This window comes from Hemicordylus capensis, chromosome 6 (assembly GCF_027244095.1).
Source record: "Hemicordylus capensis ecotype Gifberg chromosome 6, rHemCap1.1.pri, whole genome shotgun sequence".
Taxonomy (NCBI): domain Eukaryota; kingdom Metazoa; phylum Chordata; class Lepidosauria; order Squamata; family Cordylidae; genus Hemicordylus; species Hemicordylus capensis.
This window is the reverse complement of record NC_069662.1, coordinates 93,500,729-93,528,639: the sequence shown is the minus strand read 5'-3', so window position 1 is coordinate 93,528,639 and position 27,911 is coordinate 93,500,729. Positions and strand designations below refer to the sequence as shown.

At 44.0% G+C, this 27,911-nt stretch overlaps 1 protein-coding gene across 6 annotated transcripts in view; it reads left to right on the top strand.

Annotated features, from left to right (window-relative positions):
- ITGA9 (integrin subunit alpha 9) overlaps positions 1-27,911 on the top strand; it is a 391,432-nt gene that overhangs the window by 41,622 nt on the left and 321,899 nt on the right. For 5 of the 6 annotated variants that reach the window (XR_008309811.1, XR_008309810.1, XM_053261579.1 and 2 more), the window contains 3 exons: positions 10,916-11,043; positions 12,741-12,847; positions 23,326-23,449. Coding sequence is in view for 4 of the 6 variants with exons in the window: in XM_053261579.1 (XP_053117554.1) it covers positions 10,916-11,043; positions 12,741-12,847; positions 23,326-23,449 (359 nt within the window). In the remaining 2 variants the exon portion in view is untranslated. Of the gene's footprint in view, positions 1-3,563; positions 3,660-10,915; positions 11,044-12,740; positions 12,848-23,325; positions 23,450-27,911 lie in introns of those variants that run through there. The other variant, XM_053261582.1, reaches the window with a different exon arrangement.

Below are 27,911 nucleotides of genomic sequence, written 5' to 3'. Positions count from 1 at the left end.
GTCTGAAGACCAAAGGCCATTGTGGTTGGGGATGATGGGAATTGTAGTTCAGCAACATCTGTGGACCAAAGTTCAAGAACCCCTGCCCTAAGGGCATGAAAACAATGGTTTGGGTAGATCAAACCAACGTCCATAGTGAGCCCTTTTTCATGAACAGTGAGAAAGGGCAAGAGGGTTAGAGGGGAGGAAGCCCTAAAGAGTTTACATCCCCGCAGATGAGCATCGGGTTCCTCTTCGGCGGATGGTTCACCCGGCCAGATGACTACGGGCTGTTTCTGGTGGCTCCGAGGGCCAGGGTGCTGGGTGCGAATGTGCGGTGCATTGTGGGGATCACCCCCTCCCCTCCCCTGAGTTGGCCATGATCTCCACTGTCTGCAAGCAGCCACGGCTAGCAGATGATCAGTAAAATGGGGTTAGGAGAGCGCGTGTTCATATCTCATTTTGGAGGGTGGCTTCCTAGGCGGGTTTGCTGCTGCGGTGCCACCGGGACTGGGCCTGATCCCAGCGGTGCGCATGCAAAACCGGGCTGGGCTTCCTTAGCCCGGTTTTGCACGTGTGTGTGAATAACTTCACTGTCTAGTGTTCTGTTTCCAGTCATGGTCAGCCAGGTGCCTTGCACACAAGCAGGGGCTGTGCCACCATTGGGCAAACAGGTTCAAAGAACCCGGGCCACTGGCTCTCAGGGGCCGCACCGACGTCAGACGCGGGGTGTGTGTGCTGGTTTAGCTCCCAAGCAGGGCTGCGCGGCCCCGTTCAGGAGTTAAATGGCTGGTGCTGCGTTTGTGGTGCGGCCAGGAGCAGCTCTTCCCTGTCTTTAAGGAGAACGCAGCACCGGCCCCAATCTAGCTCCTGAATGGGGCTGCGCAGCCCTGTTCGGGAGCCAGACCATGCCCCCTGCATCTGACGTGGGGGCATGGGTAGACCCCACTTTTGATGTCAGATGCAGGGGGTGGGGTGAGCAGGACTGCCGCGGTGCCCAGGCATAGGCTGCTCGCAGTCTGGCTCTGCCACTGCACACAAAAGAAGGTGATTGAAAGCTTCAGTACCTGGCTTGTTATAAACTAGGTCCCCCTCTTGTTTGAAGTTGGGTGCTTTGGTCTGTTCATTCCACCATTAGTTAACAAGCCAAGTGTGGACCTGTGCTATGGCCAAATGGGGAGACCGCAGGTGAGCCACCAGACTTGAATAATCGGCTAATACAGAGGGAGTGGAGACTTGGTCCTCTCCATGCCCTAATCCATGGAGTCCCCCTAGAGGGAAGATAACCAGAAGACACAGGAGGCTGGATACGTGTTACAAGAGGTTGCCAGATGCCTTCACTGTGTGAGGGCAAAATTGGCCCTTCATCCTGTGACTGAACAAAGGCAGTTGGTTTGAGCAAGGAGGAAATGGACACATGGAGAGCCATGGTGGAACAAGTCCTTCAATGAACCAAGACAATTATGAGAGAGGAGGAGGTGACAGAACCTCCTGAATGCTGTTGTTAAGAGGCTCAGTAAACCCATTTTGAGCAGCACTAAGTTGACAATGCATCCTGAGTGCACCCTTGCCTTTTTGATGTGGAATTGACTCCCTGGAGTGGAGGAGGGCATTATACCAATATATGAACCAGGATCAACTGTTGAACCAAGATATGAACAGGATCAGTATGAACCAGCAAACTGTTTATATCAAACTGTAAAAGGAGTCTTCAATCTGTTTCATGATTTGCAGTCTTCATTTGTAGGGAGAATTTAAACCATTGTTTCCCAGTTTGGACATCAAAGGAAACTGGTTTAACAAATGAGGAAGCTTTGAATGCAGCCAGGTGCATGAAGGGTGTGTGTGAGTGTGCTTGCATGCATGTGCGTGCAAACAAAACTTCTTTTTGAACTATCATCTGAGCTGGATCAGTCTGTGGTAGTTAATTATGTATTGTGTAAAGAAGTGGTCGCCTTAAGTGGCACAGCGGGGAAATGCTTGACTAAGAAGCAGAAGGTTGCCATTTTGAATCCCCTCTGTTTCCCAGACTATGAAAAACACCTATATTGGGCAGCAGCGATATAGGAAGATGCTGAAAGGCGTGATCTCATACTGCTTGGGAGAAGGTGATGGTAAATCCCTCTTGTATTCTACCAAAGAAAACCACAGGGCTCTGTGGGCGCCAGGAGTTGAAATCAACTTGACGGCATACTTTACCTTACCTTTAAAGAAGCATACGATGTTGTTTTCAATACATGTGAAAAGCCTTATTGAGACATAACATTGTATGTGCATTTAGATGTCTGTACACATGTATGTGTTTCTGTGTGAATGACTGTACGTGTGTTCATTTTAAAAGTAAATCTGAGTACCTTCTTAAGTGGAGGTACTGATAGGAAGCGTACTGTGCGTTCAGATATTTGTGAATAACTGTACATGCATACATACACATCTGTACATGCATATACTGTGCATAGATTGTATGTACACTGAATGTAACATGTAAATAGGGCTAGTCTGTACAGTGTATGTAAATACAGATTAAATTAGTCATATATTTAGTTCAATGCCTGTACAGAAGGACGCTTCCTGTCTGTGCTGTGCATTTGAGGGGGCTTGTATCCAGTGTTCTCTCTAATTTCTTTCATCTGTATGCAGAATTAGTTTTGTTCTGGGCAGCAGTATCAAGGCAGTGCGCGCGCGCAAGTGCATTCAGGGTGAATGCATTCCTCATTCAACCTGAGCGGGATCTAAAATTAACTGAGCAGACATCAACAAACTTGTGAGCATGCACATGTGTGCATGCCCTAGAGGGAACACTGCTTGTATCCAAATTCACTTTTAACATGAATGCATATTCAGTTGCCCACACAACAAAATGTACAGGTGTCTGAACATTCACACATTGTAATTGAATAGGGCTTTTCTCTGTTCTGAATCTGTTGCCAGTCAATGTTGCTGGATGACCCTGTGTTCTAGTATTATGGAAGTAAAACATTTTCAACAACTGTATTCAGGCATCACATTAAAACGGTGTGCCTTGGGTTTTTGCACTTCTCAGAAGTAAGTCCATGTCGGGAGTTCCTACCCTCCCCTGCGAGAGAGGGTTGTGTACCCAGCCAAATGGCAGGGTGTCAAGGGAAGCTGGGGGCTCCAAATGCCAAGGCCACCCTAGTCATTACCTCTCAGGAGTCAGGGAGGGCTTGGAGAGAAGTGCAACAGTTGCTGTGGGGTGGGCGAGGACAGCCCAGGAGACAGCAGCTTGGTGGAGAGGGAAAAGCAACAATATTAACTCCACAGCTGCAAACGGGTGCAGGGATATTAAGGAAGTGGGTGAAGGTAGAGAACAAGTCAGGGGTTGGCTGGCCACTAGACCTTCCCAGCCAGGGAAGATGGAGCAGGTTGGAAGCGGGGAGGAGTGTCTGAAATGCAGGGCTCTATTTAAGCCAGGGGCTGCCAAGGATGAGAAGATCAGATGGGACGGGCTTGTTGGTCTGACTGTCTCCCGGAGAGGAGCTCAGACCTTTTTGCTCCTGCTGATAGGAGAAGAAGGGAGTGAATGAACCTTCCTCCTTCCCAGCTCTGAAGCCGTGCCCACACCTAGAATTTAGTGCTGGAGGGCGGAAAGTTTGCCTTGGATAATTTCTTGCCCCAGGAATGCTGACAGTCCTGTTGAGTTCAATGGTACTTACTTCCAAGTAAGTATACAAGTAGGTTCTTAGGGCTGCGATTGTAGTGAGTTTGTAGAGGCAAAATAGGGCTATGTGGGTGGAAGTGTGGAATGTATGTAGCAGTGTTGGCCTGTAGCATGGCCTTTTTCTTTTGTAACCTCCTCTCGCCCCCCCATCTTGAGTACCTGTAGGGAAAATCATCATGGCTGCAATGGATTCCCAGTTTTTGTGTTTCTCAACTATGCTTCAAGTATGAATTATGACCAGAGGCTTGTTTTATGAGAAGAGTTGATTATATATTGTAAGGATGGTGTGACTTATTGCTTTCTTGGTTACTATTGTATGTGTCTCAGAAAAAGAAAACACTCAGAGCATTTTCCGTAAATATTGTTGAATTGCTAAGAGCTGGGATTGTGGGAAATGCAACTGAGAACTACTGCTAGCAGCTTGGATGAGGCATGAAAAGGAATTACATATTAACTCTGATACTGATTGCCATGTAAGCTCTTTTGAGTAATTTACTATTTGGTTCAAAGCATTGACTGAATTGTCCTTGGTAAAATTCTCTCGCTTAGATGCAGGGGCTGCATGGCATTGTCCTTTGCTACAGTATGCCACCTTCTGAGAGATTTGGAAGGAACTCTGGTGTGTCAGACTGATGTGGGAGAAGGTCCTGGACAGGTGCTACCTGGTCAGGAATAGTCAGACTGAAGTCCTTTTGATGCACAGTGGCAGTGTATGCTTATTTATCATTAGGAAAGCACTGGGTTCAAAAGGCACTCTCTTACAATGAATAGCTGGATTGGCAATGGCTGTGAATGGAGAGATGGTGTTTGCAAACTTTACAAAGTATGTTTCGCTGTGGTCTCCCAAAGCTCATGAGAAGTAAGCCTGAAGGTGAGCCATAGCAGAAGGAAGTTAACTATGCATTTTCCACCTTTCCTCTTGGCCCCTGGAGGCTCTCTGGAGACCCACTCCCTTCTTGCTTGGCCCTGACATTGACTGGGGGATGGGACACTCTAGGGAGCAGCAACTACTGTCTCCGCTGCTCTAACTGCCACTTCCTGTCATTTGCTATAGCAGCACTTTAAAAGGACTGTGGGGCAATCAGAGTCTTTGCCTCTGGCATATGGCTAAGTGCTGCACTTAGGGCAAGCTCAAAGAAAATAAGGGAACAGCCAGAACATCTTTGGGAGGGGAAATGATACAGCAGCGTGCCCACTCAGTGCCACTGTCTGCAGTCACAGCTGATATATATTTATTATTGTTATTGCTAATTGTGAATTGTTCTACTCTCTGCTCACTGCAGAGCATTTAGGAAGCCATAATGGCTAAAAGATGGTTTCTAAATGACAGTGTGTGGGTGACATCTTTCATGGACCCCTTGAAATTTGATACAGAGCTCATGGTGGTGTTTGAACTTGCAATGTAGAATTGCATCCTAAAACATGTACACCAGTAGACAGATGCATGTCTTGGGTATCTGTCCGTGCCATTAATGACTCCTTAAAATGTTGCACTCCCTGCTAGATTCAGCACTTGGACTTCCAAACTGTTTATCCTGAAGGTCTCTCAGCAAGGATGTGGCAGGAGGTATTAGGCATCAGAGGTATCAAGCAGAGAAGAAGAGGTTATTAATAAAAAGGTTACATTGAAACTGTTCTGCTGGCTTCATCTCTAGTTGGGCTTGTTATGCTGGGAATTTGTGTTCTTTGTTTCCTGAGCCGGAGGAAAGTATACCATTTTATTCTGCTAGGCATAAAGGTGTTGACTTTTCTGAGGGCATCCTGTGTTCCTTGCAGCTAGATGGTTGCTGTGATATTATTATTATTTATTATTATTTATTTAATCTATATACTGCCTGACTCCAAAGGTTCTTTGCAGTTCACACACACACAAAGGCCTTGAATAGAGGGCCCTGAAGCTTTGTTTGTAGAGGCAAAAGTTGATGAACCCTTCAGATTCCGCCCCCCATGGATTCCAAGTAACTCTCTGTTGTAATGAGCTCTCATACATCCTTCCAATAGATATCTTTACACACTAATCATTTTTCTTAGGCTACAATATCTCTTTAATGTGGAAAAACCAGATTCTAATTTGGGGCTTGCTTGCATGCTTCTTTTTGGGGATAACGCTTTACATTTTGTCTCCAATATATATATTTTTAAACCATCAGGAAGCTAATTGAAGCCTGTAGCTGTTTGGAAGCCGGTTCTGCCTGACCTGCAGAACCCAAATGTGAAGGTAGGGGAGCTTAGAGGTATCTGGGGACGGAGGTGGCAGTCCCCAGATTATAGCATGTATACCATATTGAAGTCTATGGAGTGGCTAATATCCTATTGAAGTTCTACCATTTTGAAGTCTATGGTGTGGCTTCCCTGGAATTCAAGGCTTGTTTGAAGAAGGCTGGGGTGGGGAAATGGTCAACTTGAGAAGCTCAGTTTGATCTTGGGCAGTTACCGTTACCTGGAGAGGGAGGGACTGTAGTTTAGAAGCAGAGAACATTCTCTGCATCAAGAAGGTCTCAGGTTCAATCCCAAGAAGCTTCTCTCTCTATCCGTTCAGTTGTGTCCGACTCTCGGTCACTCTATGGATCAATGCACTCCATGGTGCCCTATCTCGTACAGCTTCCTTTAATTCTGCCATGGTCATCCCACTGTCATTTTTTATAATATCCAGCCACTGAGTACAAGGCCGTCCCCGTCTCCTTCTCCTGCTTATCATTCCCAGCATAATTGTCTTTTTGAGTGAATCAGCTCGCATGACATGACCAAAATATGTCAGTCTTTATTTAGTAATCTTAGCTTCTAGATATATTATTGGTTTAACTCGATCTAAAATTTCCTTATTCATAATTCTCGCTGTCCATGGGATACACAACAGTCTCCTCCAACACCACATCTTGACAGCCTCCATCCTTCTCCTCTCTGCCTTCTTCAAAGTCCAAGTTTCACAACCATATGTGGCTATTGGAAATATTATTGGAGCTATTATTAACTAATCTGTATTTGGTTAGGAGACTAATATCTTTGCTCTTCCAAAGAAGCTTCAGGTAAGGCTATAACCCCCCCCCACGCCTCCCCCCCGTTTGGAAGCTTGTGGAGCCAGTGACCCACACGATGCACAGCACAATGGCGGCACTGCCGATTTAGCCAGCACTGCTGCACATGTTGCAGGCAGCCCTGAAGGTGTTGCACAAGAGGGCAGTTGTGCAACTACTTAAAACAGTACACCTGCAGTTGTGAAGCTGCATTTCCTTTTGTGTGACTTCACACAACTATGGGCGTGCTGTTTTAGGTAGTTGTGCAACCACCCTCTTGCGCAGCACTGCCGGGTCTACCTACAAGATGCGCAGTAGCACTGGCTGATCTCAGCAGCACTATGTAGGCCCCTGCTAGCTCATGTAGACAGTATGGTGCTAGATAGAACAATAGTCTGCCTTGGTATACAGCAGATTCATTTGTTCTTCACAAGGTTCCTGAGAGGAAAATATGGTTGCTCCAGATACGCCACTCCTTATTCCTGGGAGAATGGCTAAGAGGTAAATCTGATCCATAATAATTTCAAACTACAGTCTGAATATATACTGTGCACGATGCAAGTTTGCATGTATATTTATTTGTGATGCATCAGTGGCTGCATCTCTGTGCTCTGCTTTGGTCTTGTGTCTCCCGCCGCCGCCCCCACGCTGACCTCCTTGGAGATCTCTGTTTATTTTTTACCTTGGTGAAAAGTGAGCATGAGTCCATCCAAAGTCATTGAAGTCAAAATACAACTGTACTTGCCCTTCAGTCATCAAAACACTTTTCTTTACCAGCTGCTTATAATTTCATTCGAGGCCTGGTAAGCTAGAAATCTATCCCTTTTATGGTTTACTTTTGGGGAGCTCAAGGGTGTCAGTAAGTTAAGTGAATGATGTTCATTCATAATACATGCTTGGGGGAGGGGGTGGGGATGATTGGCATTTTGATCTCAGCCTGCTAGTCGCTCATGGGCATTTGTGTTTAGAGCTGCTATTTCAGACTCCCTTGTGTTTGCTTCTCAGTGTTTGTTGGCTTTGTAGTTTTCTGTAATTTAGGTATCTGGGCCACTAATTGTTCTCACTTGTGAAAACACTGCTTGTATTGAAGAAGGTAGCCCATGTCAAAATCTTGTGATTTGACAGCTTAGCCTCTGAAACGCGGGAGAAATCAAACTGTTAATGTAGCCTTTTCCTCCTTGAAAGTTTGTTTAAAATAGCAGTGTATCCTTTTTCCTGCATCAATGAAGCCAGTCATTATCAAAGCAGCAGTGGAAACATTAGTGTAAGTGTTATTGCTCTGGATAAATGCACAATACCAGTTGTCTCAGAATATAGCGGTATCCTTTATTTTTATACCTGAGTATTTCAAAACATAATAATATTGTGTTAATGTCCTCCAACCTTTGCTGAAGAGAAACAATGTGCTCCCCGCCCTCATTGATTCAAGGTTCATAAAGAGAAGAGTCTTCTTTTAAAGTCCTAGAAATCTCATGTTATAGTTTCGGAGTGTAGTGCATCCTCTTCAATATTTCAGTGAAAGAAATAGGGAAATGCTTGTAACCTCTCTATTAGTCTACCAAGGATCATTTCATGTGCCACCCTCCCTCCATTATTATATACTGGGCAACATCCTGATCTGTAGTTCATGAGTGGAAGATGTTCTGCTGAGTTAAGTGGGGAGGGTTTATTCTCACTAGAGATACACAGACTGAGGCTTAGCTCAATAGACAGCCATTATTTGTGGTCATGAGGGTGCAGCAAGGTTGGAGTGGGCCCTGGGACAAAAATGGAAGCCTCTGCCCCCTCCCCATATTCTTTCTCATAGAGGCAGGAGGGAGATACCAAAGGGCAAGCTGTTGCTTAGCTGGTGGGTCCCCTCTTTCTCAGGAGCCAGGGACATTTGTCCCTCCTCCCTTCTTCAATTATAGCTATGCTCCGTTTGTGGTTGTCACCTATCCCTCTCTTCCCTCAGAGCAACAGAAGGGGTTATTCTGTCATTTGCACTGCGATGGTAAGAAACAGAAGGAGCCCTCTCCTGCTGCACAGGAAGGATTCCTGATGTTTCTTACCTTCTCAGAAATGACAGTGGAAGTGAGACCTCTGGGGAAAAGATCCATGTGGTGCTGGGTATCCTACTCTTCAGAGGGGTGGGAACATTTGCCACTGGCGAGCTGACAAGTGGATTTGTAGATGCCTGGTTCTCATTGATCCTTTGGATCCTTCAAGCTGCCTTTTGGACTTTGAAAAATCTGCTCTGACAGTTCCTGAAACCCTCAGGGACATATTTTCAGAGGGCTGCAGAGGAGATTGATGAAAATCACCCCTTGTGCACAAGAAATGCCTTATGTTCATACTGTCTGTTGTTGAAAGCTGTTCATGGTCTGCAGGGCTGCTAAGAGCAGTTCGGACCCCAGTGAAATTTCTCCCCAGGGCCCTCACCATGAGGCCCACATGTTGCTTCCGCTGCTGCAAGGCTGCCTTTGCCATGAGACACGCCTCCCTGCTGCCACCACTGCCGCTGCCACAAGGCTGAACCGCTGAGCTTTAAAATAATTCTAGCCACCATGTGCACTGGAATGCACATAGAATGTGCATGAGGGGGGTGCTCTAGCCACGAGCACCCCCCTGTGGTGGTGGCAGCTGGTGGAGTGGGAGCGGCCGCTAAGCGTGACTATCTGGCTAAGCAGACCTTGAAAAATGTGAGCGTCGGCACTCTATTCAAACTGCGCAGACGTGCTGGAGCTCCTGCTCTGCCTGCTGCTGCCGCCACAGGTGCTTGGCTCACCCCTCGGCCATGCACATGGCAGCTAAAATTAGAGATTGGCAGTTCGGTCTCGTGGCGGGCACAGGGTGGTGGCAGGAGGCAAGACAAAAACATATGCAATATAGTTGGGGCCCAGGGCCCCTTCCGGACCTCTGGACCCCATTAATTTGTGCCGGTTTCCCCCCCTCTTGTCAGACCTGATGATCTGCTGTTGATGCATTTCTTTACTCTATAGTAACCTGTCCCCAGCTGGCTTTCATGCTAATAAGGTGATTGCTCTTCTAGTAAAGGTACTAGAAAAAGCACTGTTATCTTTAACATATTATCAACAAATTATGTATCACAGTATGTGAAATGCCAGGCGATGCATGGCTCGTTGATTTAACATCCATAGGTATGTTTTTTTTCATGTATGACTTGGCAAACAACATTTTAACAAGACATTGCCGAAAAGGCAAACAATGGGCCCAAAATAGAGGCAGTGATTTCACCAGGGACAAGTACTAGAAAATAGGGACTGTCCCAGTTGGAACGGTTGGAGGGGATAGTAGTTGCTAGAGTGAACCAAACTTGTATCTAATACCAAAGCTTAGTTGCAGACATTTGTTGGCTGAATTTCTTCTCACCAAATCTTGAAATTTCAGAAATATTTTGAGACTCTCACATTGGATTTATACGTGATGCAAAATGATGGGTTGCTCAGCTGAAGCAAAGCTCACCTGCCCACAAATTGCAGGGGATGAGCAAACCAAGAAACGATGGCTTGTTGTTGGTTTTCAAACTACAGTTTATGCAAAATGTGGTTTTACGTTACATCTGAATACAAAAACCATTGATAAACTACAGTCGGGATTCTTGCTGTGCCTCAATAGGCTTCGATCCTTTTTGGTGACAACCCTGTGCTTTCTTGTAATGTATAATTCTGCCCGAATATAATAATAATGTCAGACAAGTGTACCAATTTTTCTCTGCCAGATTTTAAAAATGGTGTGTTAACCTGTAAAGAAAGCATACTTCCTTGCCATTATAGTATATATATATTAAAATAACTTGCATTATGCTGAAAAAGGTATGGGATGGGAGGTGCTGCGGATGGGGTGGGAGATCAGACCCCATCAGACCTTCATTTTTATGATATTCTTTTGAGTTGAAAGCCCTTTGTATTTGAACTGAGAGGGAAATACAGCTGCTGTCATTGGTTCCCCTTCTTTCCTAAAAGTGAACTATGAGTGGGTTGCGGGGTGGGTAGGAATACACTGCTCTGGATGTTTAGCGTATTATGCTTCTTGTGTCAGTTTAGCTCCTTCGTAGAATTAATGGATTTATTGAAGGGAAATGCCTTGACACAGTGGGTGGGCATGTTAAGCCTGGATTATTGCTTCACAAGGCTGGGAGGAAAATGTCAGTTTGTCAAGGAAAGAGCGGTCAGTGTGAAACTTGTATGCTCATTTGCTTCTTATAATGTTAATTAAGTATTGCCTTGCTTTTGATTTCCAGGGTCTTGGTTGGTGCTCCAAAGGCAGATTCTAAATACAGTGCCTCTGTTAAGTCCCCAGGGGCTATATTTAAATGCCGTGTCCACACTAACCCTGACAGGAGGTGCACAGAACTGGATATGGGTCGAGGTATGTATGTGTAAGCACTTTAAAACTCAACTCTGTCTTAAATATCTACTGATAGATAAAGTTCCAAGGGTAACCTTAGCTGTTGCTAAATTCCCGTCAGTTGCTGTAAGAATGAGGACGCAATTTGTGAACTGATATAGATAGGGCTGTTTTGTGGCGGTGGGGGTTACTTTGGGTCATTTGATGTTTTCTGTATATGAATTTATTATTTATTTATTTATTCTATTTTTATATTGTGAATTGTGAATTGTTGGTATTCTATTGCCGTATCTTGTGCCGGAGACATAATTATTTGCTTTATTTTTACTTCTGGCCTGTTGACTGCAATAAACTTGACGGACTCACTGACTTTAAAAATCTTATATCTATAGAAGCTTTTGTTCTGAATGTTTTCTCTTTCCAAGCATGACTTTCCTGCATGGTTTCCTGTAGCCTCATCTTGACTTTTAGTGCTCAAGTGAGCACAGAAGAAACAGGCTTCATATAACTAGGAATGCATTATATAATGAGCCCTTTCTCACTCTCAGTGAGAAAAGGCTCAAGGGAGAGTGGGGAGGAAGCTGCAGATGATCCCTCTGTTGTTGCTGGGAGGGCGAGTCACCCGCCCAGGTGATGGCTGGCTGCAACCAGCAGTGCAGAGGGTCAGGGGCTGGGAAGCATTGCCCCATCCCCTGGAACTCCCATAATGCACTGCACAAGTGTGCGGTGCCCTGCAGTCTCCCAGACCATCAAGAAAATGAGGTTAAGAGCACTCTTAGCCCCATTTAAGAGGGTGGCTTCTTTGCAGGGATTGTTCCCGTGTTGCTGCTGGGAGCTGCATGAATCCCAGTGGCTCTTACTATCAGCAAAGACCTGACTTAGATTTCCTATCTCAGTTTAGGCTGATTCTAAGAACAGCCTCATTATGGGATGACCTCAAACTGAGATCACTCTTCCCGCTGTTCACAATGGACTCCTATATTGCCTTTCTGCATCCCCTTAGTGCAAAAGGGGTGGAAGACCAATGTCTGCAAGGGGCTGCAGCAGGCATGTTTTCTTTAAAAAAAAATAAATAATAGTGTACTGACTCCCTATTCTTTCCCGACCAAATGAAGATCATGTAGCACTGCACCCTGGAGCCTCGATATGAAACCTTTGTGAAGTTGATAATGGGAGAAACGTTCTAGCTGCTCTCCCCGGAACATATGTCCTCTTTGCTTCCTTCTGCTCTCTGGGTGTTGCCCCTGGTGTTCATGAAGTGCCGTTCTCAGATTTATTTGTGTGCATCACTGCTTTTGGAAGCTTGCATGGCCCCTTGAGAGTCCTCAGTGTTTGTGTTTCATCGAACGGCAGACTGGGCTGAAGAAATTCTTTCCCAATGTATAATTAACTATATGACTTGGAAATTGACTTCTGTACAAGCAGTTGTACCCTAGGCAGTATCCTATTAGGGACATTGTGCAAGTCTCCCAGAGAAAGGCAAGTCAAAGCATTCCCAGGCTCGTTGATGAAGTTGGTAGGATTATTGGACTAAGTATGCCTTTTATTGTATGTTCTAGTGTGAGGGAACCTGGAAATCCATTATACTAACTTGGATTCATGAATCCATTAGATGTGCTAAATAAATGTAGGAGTGATTATTTCCTACAGAGATCCAATACATTGATGCCAACTTCATCCGTTATAAACTCTCAACCTTTCCCTTGCATTTGTTCTAGGCAATGGTAGAGGCATGCCCTGCGGAAAAACATGTAAGGAAGACAGAGATGATGAATGGATGGGTGTAAGCCTGGCAAGACAGCCCAAGGCTGGAGGAAGTATACTGGTAGGTTTTCTGTGCCCTTGATCTCATTCAAGTGTGAAGTGTCATATTGTCACTGATACTTAACGTGAATTAATGTGGCTTACCGATGACTGACAAGGTCCAGCTAACTCTGTAATTGCTTCCTTTTAGAGGAAGGCAGATTGGGTCCCCGTGACAAAGAGAGACAGCTTCAAAGCAGTTACACCTGCTTCTGTCACCCCTAAAGGCTTCCTTTTAACAAATGGCAAATAATTAGGGACTTGGAACACAATGAATGGCACATTGTACTCCTGTGAATAGGTCTGGTCTCATTGCTCCTCCTTCTTTTTAAATTGAATTAACAGTGCTTGCCTATGTGTATGGATAGAGCTACTAGGTCCATTGTAGTTCACGATATAATTTTACAAGAAACCTTAAATTCATATTTAAGATCATAAGTTCATATACATGACCTTACTATAGAGGGGCAGGAATGGTGGGTGTTGGGGAAGGCAGGGATGAACCTACCTCCCCCTGACAGATGACTGACCATCTACTCTTTGGCATGCTGTTGCACACCCACACGATCCATGCTGCTTGAAGCACTACTGATCACTGGAGGCCAGGAAAATGACTCTCAGCCTCCAGGAATCCCAAAATGCACTGTGCAAGCAACTCAATGCACTGGCCATTCCCTTGAGTTGGGTGCTCTAGACCCCCAACTCTGTGTGTGCTCAGGCTGCGTGCTTCACATGGGCATCCAAACCCAGGCAGGGCTGCCGAATAAGAATGTGCATGAATCATGATTTGACGTGGAATTCTAAACATATCTGTGACACCTTTAAAATGGAAGAAAGCAGGTGCATAGCTGCTCCTCCACCACTCATCCCCAGTTCCTGAATTGACAGCACTTCTCCCAGCTACCTTTGTGTGACACCGACATGCACATAGCCTCCATGCATGCGCGGCAAACATTTGTGTGGTCAGCAACCATGCACTTAAGCAACCATGCACACCACGCAAATGGTTGCCATGCATGCTCAGAGTCAATGTGCGTGCTGGCATCATGTGAAGGCAGGTGGCAGACAGTGCTGCTGGTGCACAAAGTTAGCTTAGAGGAGCAACACTGGTTCGGGAAGTGGTGGCAAGCGGTGGAGGAGCAGGTATTCTCCTCCGTTTTAAAGGTGCCAGGGATGTTTCGAATCACATGTTGAATCGTGATTCATGCACATCTCTGCTGCCCAAGCCTGGGTTTGTTTTCTCATGTGAACAGCCTAATTAAGTATGGGACTACTGAAGCACTTCAGAGGACTTTTTAGTCTTTTGTTTTTGTGGGTAGTACTGGTATCAGTAGTTAAGCACTGAGTAGGCTTGTGCATTTCAATTCGGGCACAAATTGATTTGTGCCTGAAAATGGCAATTTCAGATGATTTGTCTACAAATCAAAACCAGAATTAGACCTCCGATAATTTTTGTTTACAAACGGAAATGACCTCCTCTCTGATCCAAATTTTGTTTACTTTGGAAAATGCTTTGGAGCTCCATTTCAGCATTGTATTGCAAATTGTCCTTTTTGTCTCTCCAGCAGCAACTGACTTAGTTTTTGTCAGAAGGATGAGCATAGCAGAAGATAAGATATACAAAAAGGGACAAAGCTTTTCTGAAGACAATGACATTCCCTTGGGCAATTTAGTTAAGAGAAATGCACTGTATTGTGATGCAATTGGGTGCTGATAATGAAATGATTAAGTTGTGAGCAGCCAATCCATTGTCAGCTATGTCTGGGCTGCTGAGATTGCAAGACCTCCTTTCCTCCTGCCCCCCCTTTTCTTCCTCTTTATTATTTTGTGTGTAATGATTAAGATTCCACATGCCCTGTCCTGTTTGCATTTAAAATATCTAAGCCCTTGCAGAAAACAAAACAAATTAACAAAATGCAGCAAGGTATATGCCAGCAAGGTCTCTTTTAAGGTATATGGGAGGCACAAGCTATTATGATTGGTTAAAGCAAAAAGCATACACATTATTAACACACTGGGAAGTAGCTCTTCTTTTACAATTGGACCAGCTCAGAGTGCACGCAGTAATATTTTAATTTCTGAGCTCTGATGAGCTTAATTCCAAGCAGGTATTCAGTTTCTACACTTACAAGTGGGGCTACCAGATGTTCGAGGCCAATGGACTCAAAGGGGCAGCCCTATAAATATAATATTTAATATGAAATGTCAGTTTGGGTGTTCCACTCAATTTCCTGGAGAGATCTTGAACAACCTTCTTATTTAGGTTGAAGACCCAATCAGTTCCATACTTCGGCTCCTGACCAGTTGCTATGTAATTCCACATAACTAAGTTCTCTAATTGCCTGCCACCACCCAGACTCCCATGGAACTGGCCTAAGGGCTGCTTTCTTAGGAATTGTGAAAGCTGGAGTGTCTTTGGGGCAGATTTGGGGCAGAAAGGGGTCTGCTGCGAGAGCCAGCATGGTGTAGTGGTTAGAGTGCTGGACTAGGACCGGGGAGACCCAAGTTCAAATCCCCATTCAGCCATGATACTAGCTGGGTGACTCTGGGCCAGTCACTCTCTCTCAACCTAACCTACTTCACAGGGTTGTTGTGAGGAGAAACTTCAGTATGTAGTACACTGCTCTGGGCTCCTTGGAGGAAGAGTGGGATATAAAATGTTTATAATAATAATAATAATAATAATAATAATAATAATAATAATAATAAAAAATAAACAACTCAGGACCAGGCAGTAGCTATGTTAACTTGCTGACACAACAGGAAGAAACAAGGAAATAGAAATTGAAACAATGTGACCTTACAAGGAATGTTGATGTAACAGTGCAACTCACTGGCTGTGTAAGAAATTGAATCCATGTTGCCTCACAAGGAATGTGACTCACTGCCTGTGTAAACTTCAAATTGAATAGGGTGTTGGCTCTTTCTTGATAAGATAGGTATCCAAACCAAATTTACATCACTACCACCAACCACACTCCACCCTACCCCTACATGAAGCTATACTTTTTCTGAAACCTCCATTATACGCTATGAGGAAAATCTGACACGCAAACTTCAGAAATTCACCAAAAAGCAGCCGTTTGCCCAATTCCTTTGATATTTTTGTGGTGGCTTCCGCTCATTGGGCACTATAACCCCCACCCACTCTTTTGGTCACATGACCCATTTTTAAATCCGAATTAATTTGGATTCGGATTAATTCGGACACAAAACTGGGGTGATTCGGAAGGCTTAATTTTGGACAGAATACAAAATGGGGTTGATTTGGATTTGGTACAAATCGAAACAGAAAAAATACAAAATGCACAACCCTAGCACTGAGGTTACTGGGAGTTGTTGATTTAAAGGATACAAGTCATGATGGTGAATGCTGTGGAGGATTGTTCTGAAAAAGGATGAGATGATTGTCCACAGCCATTCAGCGGTCCTTAGCCATTATTACCTGTGTTTATCACATTGTTAGGCCCTGTGTTGTGTAGAGCTGAACTGAAACTACTCATTTGCAAACTCCTGTTTGGAAACATGTTTTAGCACTGCTCCCTTGCATAATTAAGGGACACCCTGAGAGTGTGTTGGGATGTCCTTCTGTGACATTAGGGCAAGTGTGTTCTCAGCACATCCCTGAACTTTTTGTGCATGCCAGGCAGTGCCCATTCAAACTGGCTCATTGGTTTTGTGTGAATTTATTTATTTTTGCATTTATATACCACCCTATATACAAACTTCTGGGTGATTTACAGATTAAAACATAAACAATTAAAACAAAAGATAATTAAAAACAATTTAAAAGAGCTATCAATAAAACCATTAAACAATAATGAACTAAAAGCCTGATATTTATTTATTTATTTTATTTATTCACATGAATGACTGTACCTGCATTCATTTTAAAGGAGAACCTGGGTACAGGGAACAGATAGGAAGTATACTACTGTACCTGTGCTCAATAATGTGTGAATCCCTGTAAGTGTGCTCAATAATGTGTGAATCCCAGGTACAGATCTGTACCTGTGTACACTGTATGCAGATTGTACGAGTATTGAACATTTGTCCTGCTAAAATAGCTGGTTTTAAAAAACTTGAGATTGAAACTGTGGGATGTCTCATTCTGTTCTAATGCCAGGTTCAGTGGAACTAATTTTGATCATGGTGTTGTCTGTTACTAGTTTCCTTTCCCTTTGTAACTGTTTCAGTATTGTCCTATATGACTGGATAACTCAACCTGTAGAGGTATGGTTCTTAACCTTTATTTCAGGCTTTGGTTCTCAAAATATGGTTCTCACACCCCTTATCAAAAATTGTTGAGGTAGGTCAGTTCATTAAATCTAAGATATATCATAACTGTAGAATAAAAGAGAGAGAATTGTATATTTATTCAATTTTACCCTAAAATTTGCAAGTACTACCCAGAGATATTGCAGAGTTTTGCTGTGGAAGGAAACTGTAACCTATTTGTACGCTATTCAGACAAAGCCACGGTGCTGCCACATCTGTGCATCTGTCAAGAAATACGCCACAATGTGGCAGTACATGTATTTTGTAGTGAGATAATTCCTCTGTGAAAGTGGTCAGAGCAGCCTTCAGCCAATCAGCGATGCCATTCATGAGTCTTATGGCTATGTTTTCATTGTTTGTTTTGCTTTGCTGGTGGTAAGAGTTCTGTGCCAGACTTCATGTTATTTCAAAAAATCTTTTATGCTTTCAGACTAAATTGTGTTATATAATAGTTTTTTAAAAGTATAATGTTAATAAATACATAGGTTTGATGAAATAATGTAGTTGTACTTATGTGCCTGTGCTTAGTTTGTGTTTGATGATTTACTCTCAGAGAGGAGAGCTGGTCTTGTGGTAGCAAGCATGACTTGTCTCCTTAGCTAAGCAGGGTCTTCCCTGGTTGCAAGTCTGCCCTGGGAGACTTGATGTGTGAGCACTGCAAGATATTCCCCTCAGGGGATGAAGCCGCTCTGGGAAGAGCAGAAGGTTTCAAGTTCCCTCCCTGGCTTCTCCAAGATAGGGCTGAGAGAGATTCCTGCCTGCAACCTTGGAGAAGCCGCTGCCAGTCTGTGTAGACAATACTGAGCTAGATGGACCTATGGTCTGACTCAGTATATGGCAGCTTCCTATGTTCCTACTTCCTAAAATAATCTAAAAAAAATCTGGCATGTCTCACAGGGCATCTTGTACCCTCAGGGGGTATGTGTATCCCAGGTTTGTTTGTAGAGGGACAAACTCATCAGTTGCATTAAGTTACCATTATGCTAAATATCAGTTTGTCATAGGTCTAAATGGAAGACCAGAGATTAATAAAGTAATTACAACATAAGCTTTATTATCTTAGAAAGCTTCTTGGATAGTGAAGGATCAACATGGGAACTAGTATTTGTATTAACCTAAGTGTTTCAGTAACAGAACAGAAGTTCCCAGTTCCTCCTATAAATATGACTGTAAAATTAATTATCTTACATGCTCTGGAAAAGTACCTTGGGATCATACATTAAAACTTTGAGAAAAGCCATGTGTCCTTTAATTGTACTCTTTCAAGCACCTGGCCTATGTATCCTGTAGTTTGCTTTTTCCTCCTCCCTCCTCCTCCCTCCTCCAAATGATTGACATTTTTTATTTTAAATGACTAACCCTGTAATGTCCATGTAGCTTCCCCTACCCATATGGCTTGATTTCAGATTCAGGAGTATTGTAGATCAAATTCTGTATTTGGATTTGAACCCCACAGTGATCTCTCCATGGTAGGATATATGAGCTTGCACAAATGTCTCATTGTTTAAGAAAACATTCAGGGGGCAGTGAATGGTCTGGGAACATCTCTTGCTGAAGTGAAGCAGGTGCAGCCCTGGTTGATAACCTGGGTAGGAGTCTCCTGGAAACCCAATACAGTAGTAAGATGAAGCATCCACACTGCATGATCAGAACTGTAGTCAATTCATGGGCCTTAATTTGCTGGCTCTTGTTCTCAGGGGTTAGAGTGATCATGATGTAGAGTGATCATAATGTTGAGATTCAAACAACTGAATTTCCATAGGAGCTGGTGTGCAGTAGTGATTCAGAGAAGCTGGGAAAATCTTTGGTTGAAATGTTTCCTGTGCCAAGAACTTGCTAGGAAACATTAGGAAAGCCTGGAGAATTCCTAAATATAAAGACCCTGCCCTGGCAATGCATTGCCTCTCTGGACCCAATTCCTTCCTTTACCAGAGGCATCAGCAGTGATGTTAATAAGAATATGACAGATATTTATATACCGCTTTTCAACAGAAGTTCCCAAAGCGGTTTACATAGAAATAAATAAATATTAACTATGGTTAATACTGACGACAGTTCCCCTTATCCCAAGATCAGAAATCTATTTGGTTAGTGCTTCCATGCCTTAATCACAATTAAGGAAAACCACCAGTACTAACTTTAGCCATAGTTAAGGCAAGAGGGCAAAACTTGCTTCAGAGAGGATAGCAGAATGTGTAGGGGAGGGACCACATATTCCCAAGGCTGGTTCCAGATTTCATAAATGGTTGAACGGTTTTTGAATGGTTGCTGTCAGCAGTTCAATGGTCCTGCCCTGAATTTCAGGCCAGATTCTGGCACCTATATTTTCAATTTTTTCCTCCCCCCCTCCCTCCTCCTCTCCTTAGTCCAAACTCATTTTGGAATAACTCAGTGAAAAGTTGCTGTTTCCTATTCACAACAGCCACTTATACTTTTTTAGGAAAGTTTAAGCTGTGTAATTGATGTTGGTCACTGAGAGTTTCTCCTAAAGCATAAAATAAATACATGAAAAGGATAATATTGTGAGACTATTTATTTTGCCATATTTCAAAGAGGCTTTTTTTTTGTTTCTATGATTTATATCGGGGATACATTTCCCTTGTTATCAAAACTCCCTTGTAACATGCTCTCTTCTCTTGTTTCCTAGTGAGACCTGACAAAACTTGGCCTTAACATTGCATGTCTATAGGATACTGGTATCCATTAAAATGTATATCTGCATTTTGTATTCACAATGGAAATGCCTCACAAGAGAAGCTATTTCCTGAATGGTCTAGATATAAATATTTAATGTTTTATAAAAAAAATGATTGAAGAGCATGTTGGGAATGAAAACCAGGACTGGGTCTCTTTAAAAGAGCATATGACTGAGTTCAGTTTCCTATGAGCTTCCTTGCATACATCTGGCTGTTAAGTCGAGTGCCACTATAAACATCCTTTGTAGAATGTATTCTTCACTCTGATAAGAGAGCTTCATAGAGATACTGCTTAGGGCCAGGGGCATCAATAGCCTTGTGTGATAAGTATCTTAATTCAGTAAATAAATGCGTTCATATTGCTGAGCACAGCACATTAGAAATAAATGTGAAAGTGGTGGCCGGTCAATAACATTGCTATCGTTCTTAAGGCATAAAAAAGCAACCACAACAAATGCTATTAAAACACATAGCGTTCTTACAATTTAATCATAAATAAATAAAAGGGTGAACTTTTAAAGTTCTGCCTTCCCCACTGTAACCTATGTTGGTTCTCTGGCTCAAATCCCACAAAATTTTGGGGGATTTGGGACAAGCCATCACAACTTACATAATAAGGCCTTAGTTTAAGGACAGGTTTTCTAGCATCCATTTCTCATACAATTTCTACAATGGGCAGGTTCACACATAGCATGGGACCTTCTTGTAATCTTGGTTACCCAGTTGTTGTTGTGAACTACACTTGATTTTGCACTCTGTACATGCTCAGAGGGAAAGAGGCAAAGTCACATCATACATGAACTGAATGGATTCTTGGAGATGGTGACCATGTAGGATCTGGGCATGCAAACAGAGATAGAGAGAGAGACACTCAGAAAGTTCAGTGGGCTTTATTATAGAAAGTTGCTCATCAGGATAAAATAATCCACATTAAAAACATGTTTCCGATTCAAAGTGTAGTGTAATGTGCCTGACTAACATATGTGTGTGCAATCAGTAATTACAGCTATCTAATAATCTAACAAATCCTAATAAGACATTTAGAAAGAAGGAAGAAGGAAGGGAAGGCTTAGGAAGGGGGTGGCAATAATTAGTAGGGAGGAGGGAAGAGGGATCCAAGGCTTGTGGAGCAGCATATTACCAGGGTCAGAGGCTTGAGAGCGGTGGGGCTTTCAGCTGAAGGAGAGAGGCTGTAGCTGGAAACAGGAGCTTGAGAACGCTGGTCAAGCAGGCAGTTTGGTCAGAGCGAGGAGAGAGTGAGAGCACCATGGCTGGGGAAGTCTTGACTTCTCACTGCGCAACAGAAGTCACAGACAGTTCATGTCCATGGGCAGAGTTCCTGCTTGTTGCCCCGCGGCTTAGCAGCAAACTCTGGGATGGCTCTTGAGCAAGTATGCTTGTTAGGCAAGATTGCTGACTCTGTCCAGTAAGCCTCATTCTTTATACTTGTATCTTCCTTTGATCTCCATAGAGTCTATTCAAAATATCCTCATCCTTCCTGGGTCCCAAAAAGGTGATACTTTGCTGGATATTGTCTTTTAATTCAGGATATTAGCTCAATCCAGGGAGATCTCAATTCCATCTTCTGTTAGCTGCTATCTTGGGGAGGGGATGTTTTATTTCGCCCAAAGCAAATCTTCATCTCTGAGCTGCAAATGGGCATCTTCTCTTGTCCCCAGATTTGGGGCCTGGTCCCAGAAGGTGTTAAAAGTAAAAGGACTAAATCTACACATGTTTTCCTAGAGTGGAATTTCTATAGACAGCAATTGAATATCCCCTTTGGGCAGAGCAGAGACATCATTGACAAGGATTAACATAGACTTCTTGCAACAGGAATGGGGAGCTCAGCCTCTGGCCTCTTCCATAGACATTATCTGATAGTGAGTTACATTTTAGCATATTAATAGCTCAGGCCTAGCCCTTGTGTTGCTGTGAGTGCCCATTTCACAATACAATGCTGGATTGCCTCCTCTTTCACAGAGCAGTTAGCAGAGGCAGTCATGGGACCTGGGTGTCAGTTCACCTTGAGTTCAGGCATTTAATTGAACTCTTAATAAAATAGAATCAGACACAGGCCTGAATCCTACACAATTCTGGGTTGGTATTCCGGGTTTAATGTTGGGGGGGATCCCCAACATTGTCTGCAACTGTGTGAACCGACTCTGTGGCAACAACCACATTTTCCCTCAGGATGGGAAATCCAGATCTGAAACCAAGAATTGAATTGAAGTTGGCTTGTCACCCTTAGCAATGCTCTATCTTAAGTTCATGCTGCATCTGAACCCATACTCTACATGAAGCCAGGTTCATTCCAGGCGAGCCAACCTCCTTTGTGAGTGAGACAGATGGCTGTGAAGCAGATGATGTAGGAAAGGCTTGCCAGTCCAAGGGCCGTGCAAGTCAGGCTGGAATAGCATCCAGGGCCTTTCTGGGTGTGTGTGTGTACTTTTTGGTTCAAATTAGTTACTCCTAACAAAATGAGATATGTGACCATCTGCAGTGCCAATTTCAGCTTTTGGCTACAGCTCGAGATGCTTATTCCTTGTTATGTGTGAACCCTCCTACCCCAGAGAGGAAAGACTGGGTCTGTGTATTAGGATATGCATGAATGGTTTGCCCCAAATCGGAGTCAGTTCAGTCATGGACCAAACCAGGGGTGGTTTGGTCCATGACTGAACCAAACTGGGCCCGGTCCAGGTGAACCGGATGGGGTGGTAAGGGGCATTCCCGAGGTGGCAGTGATGAGAGGGGGGGAAAGCTGCTTAACCCAGTGGCTCACCACCACTTGCCCTCTTGGCATGGCAAGCACGCTCCACCACCTTCTTTACTGAGCCGGTGGCTTGGTAAGGGAGGGGGGAGTGCATTTGCTATGCCAGGAGGGTGAGCGGTGGTGAGTGAGGCTAGGGTAAGCAGCTTTCTTCTCCTCTGTCACCATCCCCTTGGGAAAGCCCCTTTAGTTGTAAAGGGGAATCCTCACCAAATTCCTCTTTACAAGTATATTCCCCAAATCGGTTTGGCCCAGTTTGGTGGTCTAACCACACTGGCGGGGGCGTAGCAAGTTGGAGTGGGCCCAGAGACAAGATTCAAAAATGGGCCCCTAAATTATTTTTAAAAGGGTTTTATAAATTGTGGACGATGCAAGTCATTTAATGGCACTAGAGAAAGACATGCTGTTCGGGTAGCTCCCGATCTTAACACTCACATCAATTTCGGAGGATGAATACAATTGAAGGAAGCCCACGTGGGTGTGCAGCTGGGAGAGTCAGTCATGTGACTTGCCTCTGGGGCCCCCCCCAAGCAGTGGGCCCCCAGACAACTGTCTCCCCTTGCCCTATTATAGTTACACCCCTGCACACTGGACCTGGTTTGGCTGGACATGAAACTAGGCCAGTCCGGTTCAAATCTGGTTCAGATTAGGGCCAAACCAATTCCGTGCACACCTCTACTGTGTATCCTCTTCTGTTCCGTCAGTTCTCTGGATCCACATGTGAACATTGACTTTTTCATGTGGTTTGTTCACTTTTAGGCCTGTGCACATCGTTGGAAAAATGTCTACTATGAAACGGAGTATATCCTTCCTCATGGTTTCTGCAACATCATTCCACCAAATCTAGGGTCCAATGGTAAACAGTTAAAGCCTTGCTATGAAGGTACGGTGTTTTTCTTCTTCTTGTGTGTACTATGATTTAAGCTGATTTTATTTATTTATTGCATTTCTATGCTGGAAAATAATATAATCTCAAGGAGGTTTATTGCCAAAGACAAAAACAGTTAAAAAAAATTAATAACAACTTTTAAATCCACCAACAACCTGGTTAAAGAAATGTGTTTTAAGGCCTTATCAAAGGCCAGCAGGGATGTTAAGCAGGGAGCACATTCCAAAGGTTAGGGGTGGCCAGAGAAGACCGATCCCAAGATACCTCCAGGTAAACTGGTGGCAACTGCAGGCTGACCTCACAGATAACCTTAATAAGCAGTGGGGATCATGCAGAAGGTGGTGTTCTCATAAGGCCTATCTAGTCCAGCATCCTGTTTCACACAGTGGCCCACCAGATGCATCTAGGAAGCCCGTAGGCAAGAGATGAAGGCATGCCCTCTCTCTGCTGTTGCTCCCCTGCAACTGGTATTCAGAGGCATCCTGCCTCTGAGCCTGGAGATAGTCTATAGCTATCAAGACTAGTAGCCATTGTTAGATTTAGGCCATCTACCAATGGCTTAAAAAGCCTTAAAAAGGCTTTAAAAGCCTGTTTTAAGTCCATCACGACATCCCATGGCAGAGAGTTCCACCGTTTAATTATATGCTGTGTGAAAGAGTACTTCCTTTTGTCAGTCTTACATTTCCTGGCAATCAATTTCATCATCGGATGACCCCTGTTTCTAATGTTGTGAGAGAGGGAGAAGAACTTCTCTCTCTCTCCATTCTCTTCACACCATCCATAATTTTATAGACCTCTATCATGTCTCCCCTTAGTTGTCATCCTTCTAAACTACAAAGCCCTAGATGTTGTAGCCTTGCCTCAAAAGAAAGTTGTTCTTATATTAATCTCTTATATTAAGCAGGGGGAGAACTGTCCCTATCCAACCCCAGCACAGCATCCTTCCTGTGGCTGTTGCTGGTGTCTATGTTTCTTTTTCGATTGCGAGCTCTTTTCGGACAGGGAAACATCTTATGCATTTATTATTTATTTATCTTTGTAATCCGCTTTGAGAACTTGTGAGGCTTCTGCTGCCTTCGTGCCCATTTCTGAGTGGTATTGCATGCTTCCAGTGTGGGTGGCGGGTTTATTTACAGGATGCAGGCACATGAGGTTTGGCAGGTGGTGTGTATAGGAAGTGCTGGAAGTCTTTTCAGGAGCTTTCCCCGTCGAGTTCTCTATGCAGTTCCAAAGAGGTCATGTGGATTATTCGGCTTCAGACACTCCTAAAGCACAGCTCTCACGCTCGTTTTTCACTTCCCCTTCACCAAAAATTAATGATCGCTGTGGCTCAGTACATTCTACCAATCTTTCTTTCTCACATGAGCATAGAAGATGTCCTGGCAACATCCTTAAGGTCAGCCAAGAGCATCTTTGTCACAGGGCCAATATACAGACAGACACATGCAAATACAGAGAGGTGTTCTTGTGTTTTTCTCATGCCCTGAAACCTCCTCCTTCAAGTTTGCCAAAGTTTGAGCCTGCCCTGAACATCTTTGGGCAAGCTTTTACAGTGACTATCTTATATTTATAGATAACAAAAAGTCATCACAGTTGCATATAGGTGTGTCCCCCCTCCTCAAAACAATGCAGCTTTCATTGTGGTGAAGAGGGGATAAGGAGGCTATAAGGTTATCAGAAACATTGTAAATAAGGGAGTTCAAGGAATTTAGGCTGTTTAGATGCCAAGTAGGGTGGAACTTGAGTAATGTTTTCTATCCTGTTTATCTTATTAAATCTTCTGTTAAACGATTCTGCCCATTTGTCCTTGTTGCCCCTTGTACCTGAAACCCCTCTCAGAACAGATATATGGACTTCAAATATATCTTGCTTCAAATCTCTTGCTTCAAATCTTACTTTAAAACCCACCTTTAACTCTTTGGCTTAACTACCTAGTCCTGTCAGAAGTGAAGCCCAAGTGTGCATATCTGTGTTTGGTGCTATTCATTCCTTATCACCCTCACCTCTCTTTTTTGTTTCCCTACTGACTTTGTTTCCCTGTGTGCCAAAATTTAGACTGTATTCTCCACAGGACAGGTTTTTCAAAAAAATGTTAATCCATATTATTGTACATTGATGGTGCTATTTAATGTTTAATTTTATGCTGGTCTCTGACCCTAATAAAGCTTGATTCTGATTCTGATATAAATAAGTAAGAATTCGTATTCCAGCTTTCCCTCAGTGACCTGAACAGTGGACATACATTGGGGCTATTCTCATGATGGGAAAGGAGCCCGGTTTTCTCCCATCGTGAGAACCACTAGGCTTGTAGGCGAGCCTGGTGGTTTTCTGATGGCTAGTCCGCTAAAGAAGCTCTCCCCTTAAATGGAGTTGGTGGAGCGAGGACTCCGCTAACCCCATTTTCCTGATCACGAGTTGCCATGGTATGGCTCTGTGCTGCGGTGACTCGTGAGGAGACCCTCATCGGGAGGCTAAAATGATTCTCTCGGTATTGGAGTCTCCCCAGGATGCCCCATGCACTTGCATGGGGCGTCCTGGGGCTTCCGGGGGCCAGGCAGCCCCCGATCCCTGCAGCCCCTACTGGCTTCATGACGGAGCCAGTAGTCAGGTAGGTGGCTGATCCGGCTGCCCAGCAACAAGTGGCTGCTTGTCTGCGGGGAGAGTGGGCTAAGCCCATTCTCCCCGCAGAACCCTCCCAGGCTCTACACACGGATCCCAGGCTCTACACATGTATGTTATCTAAAAAGATGCTTATTTAGGAGGTGGTTAACAACAACAACAACAACAACAACATCATTTTTTTTATTTCAACAACAACAACATTTTTTGATTTCTATACCGCCCTTCCAAAAATGGCTCAGGGCGGTTTACACAGAAAAATAATAAATGCATAAGATAGATCCCTGTCCCCAAAGGGCTCACAATCTAAAAAGAAACATAAGACAGACACCAGCAACAGTCACTGGAGGTCCTGTGCTGGGGGTGGATAGGGCCAATTACTCTCCCACTGCCAAATAAAGAGAATCACCACGTTAAAAGGTGCCTCTTTGCCAAGTTAGTCTGAGATAGTGTGACTAGCTCCCTGCTGTGTTTTATAGTTACATGGGGATGTGAACCTAGAGTTCTTCTATCCAAAGGATACTCTCCAGGCTTTCTGGGCCTTCTTGTTCCGGCATAACAGAGGCCTGGAAAGACTGGCCTTTCCTTATGCCAGTCTGCACCTAAAGCAGGAGATAGAATGAGGCGGTATGCCAAGCTTCATTGCAAAGGGTTTCAGAAGTTGGTGACTTGTTATTCAAATACAGTTATTGAGTCAATATGTAGTTAAGGGGGGGGATGCTAATGCTCCCTCTATTCCCCCCCCCATCTCTGTGCGGAATGAGTTTTGTTCTGGGTGGCAGTATCAAGTCAGTGTGTGCGCATGTGCATTCAGAGTGGGGCCTTCCTGATTCAACCTGAGTGGAATCTAAATTAACTGAATGAACATTAATTAAAAAAAAAAAAACTTGTGAGCTTTCGCACATACCTTAGAGGGAACATTGGAATCTGCCTTATACTGAGTCAGACCACTGGTCAATCTAGCTCAGTATTGTCAACACAGGCTGTCAGCAGTTTCTCCAAGGTTGCAGGCAGGAGTCCTATCTTGGAGATGCCAGGGAGGGAACTAGGAACCTTCTGCATTCAAGCATGCCGATGCTCTTCCCAGAGCATCTAAGGGAAATACCTTAGAATATTCCTCTAAGGGGAATATCTTACAGTGCTCGCACATGTACTCTCCCCTTCAAATGCAAACTGGGTTAGACCCTGCTTAGCAAAGGGGACAGTTAACCATCTCTCCTCTCTGTCTCACTAGACTTTTGCAATTGGGGATTTGAGAAATGTTATGGAAAAGAGCTTCTTGGGGCTTCCTGTGGCTGCTTTTTAAAATATTGGGCTACCTCTGCAAATCCTTGGAGGCTAAGATGGGGCAGTGTGATACGAACAGATCTCTCTCTCTCTCTTTCTCCAGTGGCAATCTGGATTGCTGTCTGCACTCAAGCAAATATGAACTTTAGAGTACCCCTAAAGAAGCCATGGACTCAGCCTAGGGTTGTGAAACAGGAAATGAAGCTTATAATAATACATGTTTGAGCAAGTGTGGTAAAAAATAATAACAGTGCAAAATGGAAGTACCGTGGTTGCACCATAAACACAAACAGTTATGATGCAATAATGCAGAGAACATGCCCAGTGATGACTGTGCAGACAAAACAAAGGGGAGGGGAGAGTGAGACAATGGTGGTTATACAGGCAAGGAAGAGGACGGAGGAAGGAGAAAGACGGAGACAGCACAGAGTTGGAAGAGAAGAGAAAGTTCTATTTACCTTTCCTTAGTCTGCTGTCTTGTGTGTGATGCCAAGGAATGCTTCCTACTCATGTGAAGGGGAAAGGCTGGAGTCCTTTAAGTCTTTTTGGT